At 40.8% G+C, this 16371-nt stretch overlaps 1 protein-coding gene across 2 annotated transcripts in view; it reads right to left on the reverse strand.

Annotated features, from left to right (window-relative positions):
- LOC134458415 (myosin heavy chain, fast skeletal muscle-like) overlaps window positions 1–11975 on the reverse strand; it is a 29963-nt gene extending 17988 nt beyond the window's left edge. Inside the window, exons 1-20 of one of the 2 annotated variants that reach the window (XM_063210722.1) lie at window positions 11947–11975; window positions 8888–8936; window positions 8400–8615; window positions 8145–8288; window positions 7805–7961; window positions 4663–4690; window positions 4412–4532; window positions 3938–4030; window positions 3740–3803; window positions 3366–3464; window positions 2528–2631; window positions 2274–2412; window positions 2023–2141; window positions 1609–1758; window positions 1357–1527; window positions 968–1268; window positions 706–770; window positions 498–585; window positions 275–392; window positions 66–189 (exon numbers count right to left, since the gene is read on the reverse strand). In XM_063210722.1, the coding sequence (XP_063066792.1) occupies window positions 66–189; window positions 275–392; window positions 498–585; window positions 706–770; window positions 968–1268; window positions 1357–1527; window positions 1609–1758; window positions 2023–2141; window positions 2274–2412; window positions 2528–2631; window positions 3366–3464; window positions 3740–3803; window positions 3938–4030; window positions 4412–4532; window positions 4663–4690; window positions 7805–7961; window positions 8145–8288; window positions 8400–8603 (2289 nt within the window). In that variant the 5' untranslated portion in view covers window positions 8604–8615; window positions 8888–8936; window positions 11947–11975. The remainder of the gene's footprint in view (window positions 1–65; window positions 190–274; window positions 393–497; window positions 586–705; window positions 771–967; window positions 1269–1356; window positions 1528–1608; window positions 1759–2022; window positions 2142–2273; window positions 2413–2527; window positions 2632–3365; window positions 3465–3739; window positions 3804–3937; window positions 4031–4411; window positions 4533–4662; window positions 4691–7804; window positions 7962–8144; window positions 8289–8399; window positions 8616–8887; window positions 8937–11946) is intronic. The other variant, XM_063210721.1, reaches the window with a different exon arrangement.
- Between the last annotated feature and the right edge of the window lie 4396 nt (window positions 11976–16371).

Here is a 16371-nt window from a genome sequence, read left to right on the forward strand (position 1 = left end):
ATATAAACAACAGCATAATATGCATTTACATTTCTAGGAAAAAGAAATGTTTTCAAGATTTTTACCTTAGTGTGTCCAAACTTGTACTGCTCGTGATCAACATCAATTGACCCCAAGAGCTTCTCAGAAGCCTTCTTGTTGTCAATGAACTGCCCCTCAGGGATGACACTGGCATTCAGCACCTTGTATCTGCACATAATCAAAACAAAAATGAGCTTTCCCTTTTAAACCCATCATTCAACATGCACAATATTTTCTTTAACATCCATATTACCTCTGCTTGAAGTCAGCGTAGAGGATTCTGCTTGGGAAACCCTTTCTGCAGATTCTGATACCCTCAAGCACACCGTTGCACCTGAGCTGGTGGATGACCAGGAAGTTCTGCATATAACCTATGAAAATGCCAGAATTTGACTTTGACATAAAGAAAAATTATTGATAAGGAAGAGACACTTCAAAATAAATACATAAGCTTATCTCTCCAAAAATGCTCTTACCTGGTTTCTTAATTTCATTAGGAATCAGGCAACGCACAAAGTGAGGATGGGTGCTCCTCAAGTTGGTCATCAGTTTGCCCAAGTTCTCCTGTTGACATTAACATTTGCTCTTTAGCAATGTCAGTTCTTCATTGCATTCTCTAATAATGCATTTTTTTGTATAACTAATGGCATGTATTTGACCATGTCACATAGTGGAGATACATACCCTGAAAGCGGAGGACACGGTTGCCATGGAGCCACCCTTCTTCTTGCCACCTTTGGCTCCCTTATCTTTAGATTAGAATGCAATTATTGATTATATGAATAATTGAGTATGTAGATAATATACATTATAATTAAAATACTGAGTATGTGATCATTTAATTATGAATATAGCCTGAATATGTATATTTGATATGCTTCCCTGAAATCATTAGTCTCAATTGCAAAATGTTAAAATGTGTGAGATGTTCTGTGAAGAAAGTTACCCTCAACAACAGGTGGGTACAGGACAGGCAGCAGTTTCACAGACGACTTCTGGTACAGCTGCACAACAGAATCGTTCAGTGGATCCTTGTTCTTGTCCAGCCAGCCATTGATGTTGTAATCCACAGTGCCAGCATAGTGCACCAGGGAGAAGTGGGCCTCAGGCTTGTTCTTGACAGGCTTGGGCTTCACGAAGGCAGCGTTTTTGCCAAGATGCTGGTCATACAGTTTGTTCTTGAAAGTGGTGTCAGAGGCCTTAGGGAACATGCACTCCTCTTCAAGGATGGCAAAGATACCCATGGGCTGTTTTAACATAAAAAGGACATTTCTTTAAGGGTTGACAATTTATATGAAATGTCATGAATGAACGACATCATGGCATTAGTACTACCTTCTCAATGAGTTCAATGCAAGCAGCCAAGTCCATACCGAAGTCAATGAACTCCCAAATGATACCCTCTTTCTTGTACTCCTCTTGCTCAAGGACGAACATGTGGTGGTTGAAGAACTGTTGCAGTTTCTCATTGGTGAAGTTGATGCACAGCTGCTCCATGCTGTTGAACTGAAATAAGTAAAAACATCTGTAAGAACATTATCAGCTTGCAAAACAGTTAACTATTAGTAACATCAGGTCAGTCCTCACATCGAAGATCTCAAAGCCAGCAATATCCAGCACACCAATGAAGAACTGTCTTGCTTGCTTGGTGTCCAACATCTGGTTGATACGGATGACCATCCACAAGAACATCCTCTCATACACTGACTTGGCCAAGGCCATCACTGCATTATTGACCTAAAATGACAGAACATGAAATATGTATTGAATATTCCTAATTCAGTTCATACTACCACTAGTCCAAATACAGTAAATAGATACACATACATTGAAAAAATAAAGGTTATAAGAGTGGTTGGCGCATGACTACGAATATGAATGGTTTTCAACATTCTTGTATACATTTTAGTTGCTTACGTACAGTATTCCAGACAATGACAAAAACTGACTCGCGTATTCTCTGCATTATCTCCCTGATATGACTAAGAGTTGAAATATTACCTGTGGCACAGTCTGTCCCTTGGTGACATACTCATTTCCGACCTTCACTCTTGGGTAGCACAGACCCTTAAGCATGTCAGCGGAGTTAAGGCCCATGAGGTAAGCGACTTTGTCAGCATCTATATAAATGGACAAGACATTGTATTATGCAGTATATATACAGTATCTACACAATGACAAGACAGGCTGTGATCTAAGAACAATACAGCTTATTCAAAAACATTTTTTAATAAACTGAAACTGATACCTACCCTCAGTGCCATCAGGCTCAGCCTGCTCCTCACGCTGCTTCTGCTTGAATTTCATGTTGCCGTGGTGAAGCACAGCACCAGTCAGCTTGTAGATGGTGACTTTGTCCTCTGCAGTGAAACCAAGGATGTCAATGGCTTCCTGGAGTGAATAGCACAATCAAAGCTTTTATACTCCTGAAAGGCTACTCCACAAATATGATCTGAGGAAGGCATAGTATATCCTTGAAATAATCTGGGAATTGTGCTCATCTTACATCAGTGGCCATCAGCTCCTCAGCGTCATTAATACTGGCCACAGCGATCTGACCCTGACTGCACATGGGGAAGTCGTAGGGGTTGTTTGAGATCAGACACATCTCTGTACAGGAAAGAATGACAATGAGGGCGGCGTTTCCCAAAAGGAGTTAGGTAGTACTTAACCGTAAGCACTGCATAAATTCAACACCGTCATAGAGGTCATGGACTGTTTCTCAAAAACATTTTTTTAATCAAAGAATCGTAGTGATAGTAGGATGACACATAACTCTAAGAGTGGTGTTGAGTACTCATAATGCACTAAGAATGATAATTTAGGGCATTACACAGAGATAGCCACAGGATATGAAGGGAAATGAGGAAACCCACGCTTGAAGTTGCCGTTTTAACACACAAGTGTACAAAGCAAGGATCATGGCATCACAGTTGACACAGCAATGAAAAATTGAAGGTAGCAAATATCAGTACTTCAGCACAACAAATGTGAACCGTGTCCCTTGAGAGCAACTTTAAGAACAATCTTAGACACTACACGCGTGTTCACGTATGCTGATCTTTGGGAAATAGGCGTAGAAAATCAAAGACCATCCGTAGAATCCATCATAAATGTTGCACGTAAGGCTACATAGTAAGAAATGCAGTGTTAATTCAACACTCAAAGAGTCACTTTAACACTTTCTAGTGTGTATTTTCTCCCATAGTACTCTGTAAGTGTTGAATTAACACTGTGTTTTTTACTGTGTGTAGCATTGTTATTGGGAGATGCACCCCTGGTCAGCTAGACATGTATTTCCATGGAAAGCTTTTTGAAATGTAAGCGTAAGGTTTATAGCTCACCAATGATTTGGGGCATGTGGTTGCACATCATCTGGAAGAAGATGTGGTAGCCTCTCTCATCAGACAGCTGGAATGTCACTCTAGACTTCTCCAGCAGGTCTATTGAAAGCATATAATTTCCTGTGAGTTTTTATTCTATAATTATATTGTTATATATATTTTTAGAGAGAAAATAGTTTTTTTAATCTTCCTGCAACAACATGAAAACCATAGTATTCCCATGTAAAAAATATATACTTTGGTTAAAGTATATATTTTTTATTTTACTCAATGTATGTTCCACAGAAGACTAATTAAATAATATGACAGTAATAGCACAACTAACAACCTAACCTAACCTAAGTAATACATTACAACAAAAAATGAGAACTTACAAGTTTCAATATCAGCACTGGCCAGTTTTCCGCTTGTGCCAAAGTGAATTCTGATGAATTTACCCTTTATAAGAGAGTAGGAGACATTAAACAATGTTTTTTTATGATGGTGTGGAAAAGTGGAATGTTGACAACAAGTACATTTTTTTCTGAATTGGGTTTTACAACAAGTGCAATTTTTTCAGATTTGGGACTTACGAAACGGGAGGAGTTGTCATTCCTCACGGTCTTGGCATTACCATAAGCCTCCAGCAGAGGATTGGCAGCAATAATCTGGTCCTCAAGAGAGCCCTTCAAAAAGAATCAATTTACAAGTGAAATTCCCAAAAGAAGTTTAAAAATGTCTGCATAATGTGGGATGGAGTTACTTCATTTATACATTTGTGAAAATATTGTGCCATTCAGTGGCGTGCACATTTTGGGGGGCAGGTGCTTGAGGGCGGACGGGGGGCATATGGACCTTCCAGCTGCCTCACTTGGCTACAGAAGCTACAAAAACATATCGGAGCATTATTGTCACGCACTTTTGATCTTCAAGCAATTGTAGGTGATAACATGGACCGCAATACGCGGTGACAAAAAGTTTTTTTGTAAAGTAGGGCAAAATGTGTTTTAGCACCACCTCGTCCCCATCTGCGGACATCTATGGTGTCATTTTTGAACGTCTCCTACCTTCAGCTGTGAAGTGGCAGCTGGTGCATCGTCCTTCTTCTTGCCTCCAGCTACAGCAATTGTTGCAAAGTACTGGATGACACGCTTGGTGTTAACAGTCTTTCCAGCACCGGATTCTCCACTAGGTTACCCAAAAGATATTACAAGTTAGCCATTTAAAATCTATATCAATACATAAGCAAAAATGCTTACTATAATATTTTTAATATAATATTTTCTACATTTTATTTAGAAAATATGATGGAACTCACGTAATCAGGACAGACTGGTTCTCTCTGTCTGTTTAGGGTACAAAACATGTTATTTTGATTTGAAGATTGGCTTTATGTGTGTTGTTATTTCATATGTAAATTCCAAACGGGAGAAGGCTGTGGATATGCTTGCTGCAGGGTATGCGTGCGTGTGCGCTTCCTGTGCATGAACACATTGCACGTGTTGAACACGTTTCTATGTCAATTCTGGGTGCGGTGCACCAAGAAAACATTAACCTCCTGAGACCCGGCCATTGGCGTTTGTCCACTGTAGTGGACAATACTTTGCTACATGTATCTCAAACAAACTTTATGCAACCTATTTCAATCTGGCCTTACTGTAAACTAGACATTTAGGGCTTTACAGTGATACCACATTTGTGGGGGTGGGGCCTGTAAAACACCTGTAATCTGCTTCCAAAATGGCCGCCATTACACTAGCCAGATTTAATGGCCACAGGTGAAGGAAGTTTTCCTGGTGAACCAGTAGCCTGTAAGTAACAGGCTACTGGCACACTGCCCTTTCAAGCCTCTCCGCAGGCAGGGTTTAGTCAAAAGATGCTTGCACGCGGTTGGAGCAACCTCATATGAATGACATGACACTTCGACCACTCACGTTGAAGCTTTGTGACGTAGGACGTGTCGTCACGTAAGCGCTGCCAGGTCGGGAACCAAAACAGAACAACATCCTTTAGAAAATCAACTTGAGGTATTTTGGATAACACCGCTGAAATTACTGCTTCCATCCCGACGCATGATAACTCCTCGCACGCCGCCATTACTGTTGTGATTCAGGGAGGGGGCGGGCACAGCCGAACTACCCTGGGGGAGGGAGTTGCGTTCGATAAATGTCATACCCACTGAAATCCCTCCCTACGATCCTGATTCGTCGTGCTGCCCCGTTTATTTCGTAAACGGAGGAGGAGAGCGAATCACAGGTGTACCAGAAGGTTTGTGTAGCCCAGCCCCCTGGGCGTCAACACATAGCTTCTGGTACACCAGGAAAGAAGGAAGTGATCATATTTTGGAAAAAATTATGATTCCATGTGTCCAAATGAATTTGTTTCATAAATGTAACACCCTAAACAAAATGCTAGTCAAGTTTCAGGATTATATTTTAATTAATAACAACCCTTTCAAATCACCCCTTCTTTTTCAATGTCCACTGTAGTGAACGTCGGGACTTACGACTTCTCATTTTTAACCAATTTCTACACTTTGGGAAACATGGGGCTGAGTGAGGTAAAAATGATTTTTCTCAGATTTTTTTTCCAAAAACTGAAACAAAGAGCTCTCAGGAGATGAGGGGAACCAGGGCCAGGGCCAGGCAGTAGAATTGGAAGGTGAAAGGTCAGGCAAACATGTATCTGCCATTGAGTATCATGCACAGGAACACAACTGGCCTATGCCTACGACCCCTACTGCCAGAGATATATCCCTGAAACCCTTAAAATATCAGTTTATCTAGTACAGGTATTGCCATGTTGACCATTTGATACCTCCAAAATGTATCCATGTTCCTATTATGCTGCTCTAACACTCAAGATATGGTCTAAATCTGTCCACCTGTTCTACGTTTAGGCTACCATACAAACAACAAGTCGGACATCTTGAAAGTCAGCCGTCTTGAAAGTGTTGGCCTTTGGAATTAAATAATTTCCATTACCTATTATAGAATATTACCAAATAAGATTTTTTACAAATCTGTCCACCCATCCAATAATTATCTACCATGTTAATGCGAAATATCTAGATGCAGAGGATGCAGCAGACGTGGGACACAGGGTGGATACAGTGTCAACAGTCAAGGGAAAACCAGAATTAATATTCCTGGCATTTTATTTTATGGCAATAATCATGGTACTGACCATGAAATATGGATGAGAAGCAATACCATCAAGATCTCCCATATTTATAATGCTTACTTGGTCTCTCCTCATGCGATCCAAGTCAAGGGATGAATTCAAAGGATACTCAGTAGTCACCAAAACACACAAGCACACATCTACAATACATTATTATTAATTTCATATGCTATTTTCTTGAGTTATAAACCATAAAATCTTCCTTTGTCAGCTTTTTAAGCTCCTATGGAGTAGCTGTGGCCTAATTGGTCCACTGTAGCCTAGTGCTTAAAGAGTTGGTCTTGGGATTGGAAGCAGGGACGTGTTGATTGGCCTAATGTAGGCCTACCTGTAGTAAAAATGAAGAATGTGATCTCCTACACCCTTATCCATGGATCAAGCTTATTGAGAAATGCCCCACATTGTTCTATGAAGTTCATCCAATACTTTGTCAATAAATATGTGGGTCAGCAGCTGATAAGTGTAATGTAATGTAAATTTCAAATCCGGAAAGTAATATTTATTGAGGTTGTTCCATGATTCATTTGAAAGGATCCTTTTAAATCAAATTCACATTATGTGTTTTAATGATTTTAGCAATTTTTAAAACTATTTTACTGTCTTAAATATAAACATATAGTCTAATTGAAAAGGGCAGTTCATAACGAAGTAATTCAGTAAATTAATGCATTAATTAACACAAATCTAGACGAACATAGTCCCGACGTCCACTACAGTGGACATGTCATAAAATAAATAGTAAATATTTTTTTGGGAAAAAAATGTTTTAGTCATGTTTTATTCCACCATAATAATCAAATTATGTAAAAAAAATCAAAATCCCAAATCATTTTTTTCCCCGGTTCTCAGGAGAGTCCCCTAGGCCAGTGGTTCTCAACTGGAACAGCCTTGGGACCCACCATTTTCCACTCTCATTCTGTCGCGACCCAATTTTTTAGCGACACTCGAATGACTGGTTGCATGCTACTATCTCTTGTAAATTGTTGCAGGAAAAGTTGGATGTTTTTTTGTTTTTTTATCGAATCAATGAATTACGTTTTTTTTACACCACGGTTCCGCGACCCACCCATGACCCCTCCACGACCCACTTTTGGGTCGCGACCCACCAGTTGAGAAACACTGCCCTAGGCTATCTGCCACCTGCATGATACCTCCAATATTGTGTGTTGTCCTCTGATCCTTCTGAATCCCGTATGTGCACTCTATGCACACAGTTGCGTGTGTAATTTCAGGCCCACAGCAAGCATGCCCCCAACATAAAGCAAAACAATTCTTACCTTGTAACATGAATTGATAGGCGTTGTCAGAGACAGAGAAGATATGGGGTGGGGCCTCCATGCGCTTCTTGCCTCTGTAGGCATTCACCACAGATTGATCGTACACTGGGAGCCACTTGTAGGGGTTCACAGTGACACAGAAAAGCCCAGAATAGGTCTGAAGAACAGAAAAGAGTAGATTCATATCATAATCATTTCAACTTTGTCAAAGTTAATTTTTAACCAGAAAAGGCCAAAGCTTACGTAGATCATGAAAAGGAGAATTCAGTACATTAGTATGGTATTATACATTTACTGAAGGTAGCCCAAGTGCTTTTCTTCCGATTCAGGAAAATCTTACATAGATCATCCATGCTGCATAACGCTCTTTGAGGTTATACAGGACAGCAGCTTCATTGAGGTGGGTCATCATGGCCATGTCCTCAATCTTGTCATACTTGGGAGGATTCATGGGGGTGACTTGGTCATCCTTAACAGTCCTTTCCTGGAGGAAGTTGGAGGGAAACAGTTTCAACACAACAAATGAAGAGTAAACAGATACGACCAGTATTAACATATTGTGTCAATTGTTAATGTTCAACCATGACAGACAAACCTCCTTGGTATCGAGAACTTCAACAACAACTTTGCCGGCATCTCTGCTCTTGATGGTACCCTTCAGGTACAGTTCCTCCTTGTCTTCCACATAGCAGGCGCTCTTGGCATCGAAGGGCTTAGTCTGGGCCTCGAGTCTCTCCTTCTCCGGCTTACGCAGGTAGATGGCAGCTGAGCCAAACACGGACATTTCACCGTCCCCCATGGCTGCTGGTTACTGAAGTATATAGAATCATTTGCGCATGAACATTTATTACCTTATATTTTGATTTACCAACCGAAAACTTGTGTGCCAGAATCCTTAAATCCAATTCTGTTGTGCTAATTATTAGAAAACAGTAATAAAGCACATATGACCTCATGTAAAAACCCAGATGTTCACTAAACTTCCCTGATATTGATTTCCTAAAGCATCTTTTTAATCATCTTCAAAGATATGCAAATATATTCCTGTTAATTAATTTCCCCCTTGAAAAAGGCAAAGCTTACCTCTTTTCCCTAGTCCAGACAAACTTGATGAATTGTAAATAGGTGAGGACTGAAACAGAGTACAAAGAGATAACAGTTTCATCACAAGTGTATTCCTCATTTCTCTCAAGTTTTGCTGATTTAAGGCCTGATTCTGCGTATACGCTGCATTGACCTAAGAGCCTGGAACGACATACGTATACGCTGCATTCAGGCTCTTAAGATTTGAGTTTTGTATTAAAAATGTGGTTATGTTAGCGCTGAATGAACACATACCATTGCAAAATTAGGGCCCTAGCTTTTCAATGCACATAATGTCATATTCTTCGGGGGCTGAGATATTTCGTTTTTTATAGGCTATATTCCAAAAAGGGCTAAGGTATTCAGCAGGACGAAGACAGTAGGATGCAAACAATACTCGTGTACAATACACACAGAGGTGATTCTAGTGTCACTGGGGGCCTCAAGCAAAAACCACAAGTAATGAACATTCAAAACAAATTGTAACTATTATAATTTAAAGTCGAGCTGTTTTTCACCATCTAGGCTTGGGGCCCCAAGCGGCTGCCTGCCTAGCCTGGCGACAAGATGCGCCTCTGAATACACACACACACACACACACACACACACACACACACACACACACACACACACACACACACACACACACACACACACACACACACACACACACACACACACACACCAATGTGTTGGGCATTTCTACAGGTCCCCTGAAGAGGAGAGCTGTAGTCTAATAGTTAGAGATGCAGAAGCCAGATGCAGAAATCTTGTTTACTCTAAACAGTTTGAAACTGAATTCAAGTAGAGTAGGACTCCTTAATTTTGTACTGCGTTTCATTCACTGCCCCATTATTGCTCCTTTCAAAGTCCGGAAATTGCATGAGAATGCTAGCCTGGGAAATCCTATGCTGCTTTGAACAGTCCCCTTACGAATATCGACCATGGTTTTACTGTAGTAACCATGGTTTTACCATGGTATGTCATGGTTACTCTAAGTGCTCTGAACCAACCATAGTATTAATATGGCTTATCCACGTTCTTTTTGGGCAACCATGAAAACCAGCATGGTTTGTGACTATGAACCACCAACTCTAAAAACCATGGTTAATGGTGAGTTAAATGGTTACCCAAAAAAAATCATGAAAACTTGCTCCTTGCCGTGGTCAAATGGTTAGGGAGTTGGACTGAAGATCACACAGTTGCAGGTTCCCACCCTTACGTCTCCCTATACCTCCATCCATGGTTGAAGTGCCCCTGAGCAAGGTACCTAACCCAATATTGCTCCAAGGACTGTCACCAATATGTGCGTTGGATAAAAAAGCGGCAGCTAAGTGTCATTTAATGAATAATTATAAACTGTGGTAAAGCCGTGGTTAGTTTTCAGAGTAAAACCATGGTCAATTTTGTAGTTAAACCATAGTCAAACCATGATTGAACCATAGTAAAAAAAAAAACTAAAAAAAACATGTCGAACCATGCTTTAAAAAAACCCATGAAAACCATGGTTTACCATGGGCGATTTTCGTAAGGGGTTGTTCCTATCTGAAAGACAGCATGGAGTCTCTCTGATTGGAGAGAGACAGGGACCATGATCTCCCTGAGGGCTGACTCCATGCTCTCTTTCAGATCAGAACAATTGACCAGAGAGTAGGGAGGTGTGGAAAGGCGATGACTGCAGTTTGTTTGAATGGATACCAAGTGACACGATTGGCTATGGCTACGTATGCCAAATGATACACATCCGTAACATATGCCAAATGATACACATCGATAACATATGCCAAATGATACACATCGGTAACATATGCCAAATGATACACATCGATAACATATGCCAAATGATACACATCGGTAACATGTGCCAAATGATACACATCGTAAACTTCGAGTCTCCAGGCCTTATCTCACTTGTGATTAGGGATTTACGGTAGGCAGGTCTCCACACTTTATCTCACTTGTGATTAGGTCTGGTGATAACCAGGCAACGAAAATGCACATGAGACGGAAGAGGGAATGAAGTGTCTCCTTCTGTAGAGCTAGTACTTTACATAGCAGCGGTGAGCACAGAGTTTGGCACTATGCATCTCTCTCTCTCTCTCTCTCTCTCTCTCTCTCTCTCTCTCTCTCTCTCTCTCTCTCTCTCTCTCTCTCTCACACACACACACACACACACACACACACACACACACACACACACACACACACACACACACACACACACACACACACACACACACACACACACACACACACACACAGCAGTTTGGCAGTGAGCATCTCTCTCACATACACACAGCAGAGGTTGGCAATGAGCATCTTCTCGTAAAATAAGTAGTGTAGTATGTGCCATCAGGGCAGCAGCCCTGGCAAATTCGGCAGACACCCCCCTGTGTTTCTACAGCCCCGGCACATATTCGGCATAGACACCCCCCCCCCCCCCCCACCCCCCTGCACTTCTACAGCCCCGCATATTCGGCATAGACCCCCCCAACCCCCTGTTTCTCCACAATATTATGATTAGCTCAGTCCGTTGTCTAGTATATTCAAGACAGACCAATGGGCCTGCCCCATCAAAATCTCTAAGGAACAACACAAACAAACAAACAAATTAAAAAACAAAACAACAGCATCGTCCCCTGTATTACTAAATGAATTACCACGTAATTAATGTGGTCTTGTAAAACCAGCCTAGAGGACTGTCGGCCCATCTGGAAAATGCCCTGTATGCCAGATTACCAGTCCGGCCCTGTATGCCAGATTACCAATCCAGCCCTGAGTGGCATGCAACATCTCCTGTGTGTGCCTGCAGTGTTGTCCTCTGCCTGGAGCGAGGGAGGACCGATGACTTTATATTGCATTTGGCAGATGCCTTTTTATCCACTTACAATTGACAACATAATTATAGCCTACAACACTTACAGATACGAAACTCATAGGAAATATACAGATCACGTCCGATGCCAAGTAGGGTTAGAGTTTTTTGTTTGCTTGTTTTTTTAAATTACATTAGCACAGGGTAAAGTAGATTGCTCACATACACATACACATAAACTTACTGGACTGTGTGCAGGACCCTCTCCTGGCCTGTATTGCAGCTCTCTCTTCTCTCTCCCTGCGTTTATATCAGCCATCTACTGCTCACTAAGCACCATCCCTACATGGCAGGATGCTGTGACACAGATATGGATTGATATATTTAAACATTACCTCTCTCATAACATCTCGCTAAATAATTTGTGTTGTGTCAATAGTTTTAAGCTGTTGATGATGATGAAGTTGATGGCGCTGTTGTTATTATTGTTGAGATGATTTAATGTAGAAAGTTTTTTAAGACAAATGTAAAAGTTGGGTCCATGTAAGCACAACATACCGTAAAAGTTCATTTTATGTTCTTTGTGTGATTTTCATTTCATTAACATAGTAAATAGCAATGGAATAACAAATTAATATACCTAATAAATCAAATAAATAATGTAAGATCTCCATAATCCCCCACTACACTAAAGGATATCTTTACTTGGATTGTGTCTTTGGGGCCCTTATTTCTGTTTAAGAACACTTTACACATTTAAAATGTTGGTTACACTTTATTTTAGGGATACATCTATTAGCACTAATACACACAATGTGCCTGTATAAGTAACTTGTAAGGCATGTACAAAGCAAAATCAAACATTTGTTAGGCATGTATTCGCAAATGTCTTGTTCATGCACAATAAGGGATTTATTACCAATTTAACCTTAGTAAGGACCTAGTAGGCCTTAGTGTTTGCTTTGTACATGCCTTACAAGTTACTTATGCAGGCATTGACATTGTATGTATTAGAGTTTACAGATGTGTGCCTAAAATAAAGTGTTTAATTTGATTTTAGTTGACATTATTAGGTGGTCTACACATCTATTATAACTATTTACTGAAGTAAGTTAATACGGTACATTATTAATTATTAATTAATTATTAATGAATGAATGCATTTTATTAACTCCGGAGGAAATGAAAGTGTCTAGTAGCTTACATAAATAAGTGCAACACATCATTGCACAACATATTAAACATGTCTAACATATAGCACACGTTAACATACATTCAGCCATTGACAGATCTCTCTCTCTCTCACACACACACACACACACACACACACACACACACACACACACACACACACACACACACACACACACACACACACACACACACACACACACACACACACACACACACACACACACACACACACACACACACACACACAGGCAGTTGTGTATTGCCCTACAAAGGCAAAGTGCAGTAACTATGCCAACATTGAAACCAAAGTCTTGGTATTAGGTTGCCTATTGTTGTTACTGCAAACATGACATAGCAATATCTCTCAAACACGACATAGCAATATCTGCAAACATGACATAGCAATATCTGCAAACATGACATAGCAATATCTGCAAACATGGCATAGCAATATCTCTCATATGGGACACATGTGGACCATAAGGCTTTGTCTTGAGATCAAGGAGGTGTAATGAAGACCATTTTCAGTCTAAACTCAAGTTGGACAAAATATGTAGTTACTGCACTTTTCTCTTGTAAGACAGTGTACAGAGGTCGAGTGCAATAAAGTGCACATCTTTGACAGATCACTTGACTGAAATCTATTTCACACAGCTATGCAGCATGCGCTGATCTACCACCTTCTTTGGCAGCAGTGGTCAGTATTAAGGCCTCCAGAATCCGTGGGTGAAGTGATACAGATTTATTTCTGGGGTCACAGTAGTTGACATTTACGAGATAAGTAATAAAAGCTACACCAGGTCCCTGACACCTTACGTTGATGTGCTTATGATACATGATACATGATACAAGCCCTTACATGCGTATTGCTTAGGAAAGATTAATGAAGTGAATGCAAATGATGATGATGATGTTGTGTGTCGTAAAAAGCCCCACTGGCACCAGACAACACGATACGTGATACACACATGCCCTTACATGCGTATGAAAGATTAATGTTGCTAGTGGATGCAAAGGATAACTAGAATGCATCCTTTCAGAAAATGTTGGAAGCGGGTTTGCCTTTTGGGCCAGTTATATAGTCTATTTAATATCTATACATAGATCAGTGCCTTGTTTAGGCTTAAAACAACTATTGTGAAAACAAAGGTAAAAACAAATGGGGGAAATCCATCCACCCAGTCAGAAGTTATGGGCCAAACAAAAATTCGGCCATCTTGAATTCAGCCATCTTGAAAATGGCTTCCCTGTCTCTCTCTCTCTCTCTCTCTCTCTCTCTCTCTCTCTCTCCACTCATTTCCTGTCTCTCCTCCACTGTCCTGTCAAAAAGAAAGGCAACAAGCCCTAAGAAATATATATATTAAAGTATATAAATTATATATATATATATATTAAATATATATATTAAAGTTCATTCATACCATACTCTGTCATCCATGAGTATGAGCATGAGCATGAGTATGAGCATGGTCTGTCATCCATGGCATAAGCAGGAGAGCATGGAATTGTCTAAAATGGAGGGAACAAACAGCTGTAGTGTGGCCATCAGATAAGCCGGTTCAGTTCCTGAGGTGGTCTTGAAGGTCAGAGTCACAGGCCTAGTGCCTAATGCGGCCAGCCGTCAGTAGCCAGAAACGATCTGCAACGCTGCGGAATGGCCGCCCGGTGACAGATCACACTATTAACACTTGGCACAGGGCTCTCTTATTGCTTTTAACTCTCCATACGAGGACCTCTAAGTCCCCTGATTGTCTTTCCTGACAATGACTGAAATAGCCTGCAGCTGGCCGTTACAATGAGGCTGAGTGACCTTGCCGTGCCCTTCAAGTGACGAGACTGCAGGACTGATTTGCATTGTCTGGTCTCATGATGGCATCGGAGGCGTACTTTACATTAGGCAAACCAAGGCAATTGCCTGAGGCCAACCAAATCTGCCCTCCACAGGGGTCCCCCTCTGTCGCAACAGTCACGATAAACACACCAAAAAGTAGCCCTGATCTTAATTCGTCATTTATGTAAAGTAATCACAGATGCGTATAAACGAGACAAAAAACTAAAATAGCACCCTGGCTCCTTCCATGCCAATTGGTGACCCTAATTTTGTCTACGTGTTTAAAGAATGACTTTTGAAGGCCTCCTGTTTATATTTCGCCTAGGGCCCCAAAGTGGCGAGATCCGCCCCTGGCCGATATAGGATGTTTTTTTAAGCTGGCACAGTAAAAGTGGAGGCTTATTACAGACTTAACACTGATCCTAAACTTCAGCAGTGCTACTGTAACTGGAGAACCAAGGCTAATCAGTGGAGAATTTGGGATGTCCTCTGTCTCAAAACAACGGAAACATTAATGCTTGGAGATAATTTGAAGTTAATTTGAGGAGGAGCATGCATACAGGAAGACTATCAATACTCTATCAATAGCTCTACAGTGGTGAGAATCCAATGCAAGTGTTGTGTTGTTTCTCAAAAGACACAAAATATGATGTGTACACTGCACACCACATAGTAACCCCCTCCCCCATTTTTTTCAACTCGGACAGTGAGGGAAGCTTGATATCAGGTCCAAAATCCTCTGTTTTAAGCAGCAAAAGATCAGAGACTCAGCTATGTGGTCAGAAGATGTGCCAGGCCTGGCTTGGTAATCTGGCATACATTTTCTAGGTGGGCCGCCAGTAGCCAGGCCGCGCCCTCCTAGTGACGCAACACATTCAGCGTTACTTCTAGTCAGGCCAGGAGCGATACAAATATCATTTCTGAGCTCGGGGAAAATCCGGAACCCCTCCCACAGCTAACAACCAGTAGCAAACTAAGGAAGGCGGGTCAACCATGCCTTTTGGGAAATGTTAATTTTTATGCTCTTGGTCAGACTTGGTCAGACAAGTCTTGAGGAGATTTGAAAGTTGGAGGTTATCAGGCTGGGTGGACAGTCCACTGATAAACTACTGTTGCTTTTTTTGTTTGTGTGGTTTTTTTTTCGTAGGGACTGGCTTTTCTGTCTTTTACTGTGATGTTACAAATTCTACCTTCTCTGCTACCAGCACCTTAGATCACCAGATGTTCTCAACATATGCAATTCCTGAAAAATGAATAGAAACTATGTAGAAAACGACAGGCGGACAAAGATGCGTCCACTTGTTGCTAATTCAGGAGTGATGGTGGAAGCGGAAGCAGCGGAAAAATTTGTACTTAGGTGTTAATATAGGCCCCTACCAATTATCCCACTGCACCTAATGAGTAAGTACCCAGTAATAAAAGCCCCGTTAAAGGGAAACTGTGTGAGATTTTTAGTTGTTTATTTCCAGAATTTATGCTGCCCATTCACTAATGTTACTTTTTTCAAGAATACTTACCACCAATATTAAATTCTAAGTTTTCATTATGACTGGAAAAATTGCACTTTTCATTCATGAAAAGGGGGATCTTCTCCATGGTCCGCCATTTTGAATTTCCCAAAATAGCCATTTTTAGCTTAAAAAA

The sequence above is a fragment of the Engraulis encrasicolus genome, chromosome 11, assembly GCF_034702125.1.
Source record: "Engraulis encrasicolus isolate BLACKSEA-1 chromosome 11, IST_EnEncr_1.0, whole genome shotgun sequence".
NCBI classification, from domain to species: Eukaryota; Metazoa; Chordata; class Actinopteri; order Clupeiformes; family Engraulidae; genus Engraulis; species Engraulis encrasicolus.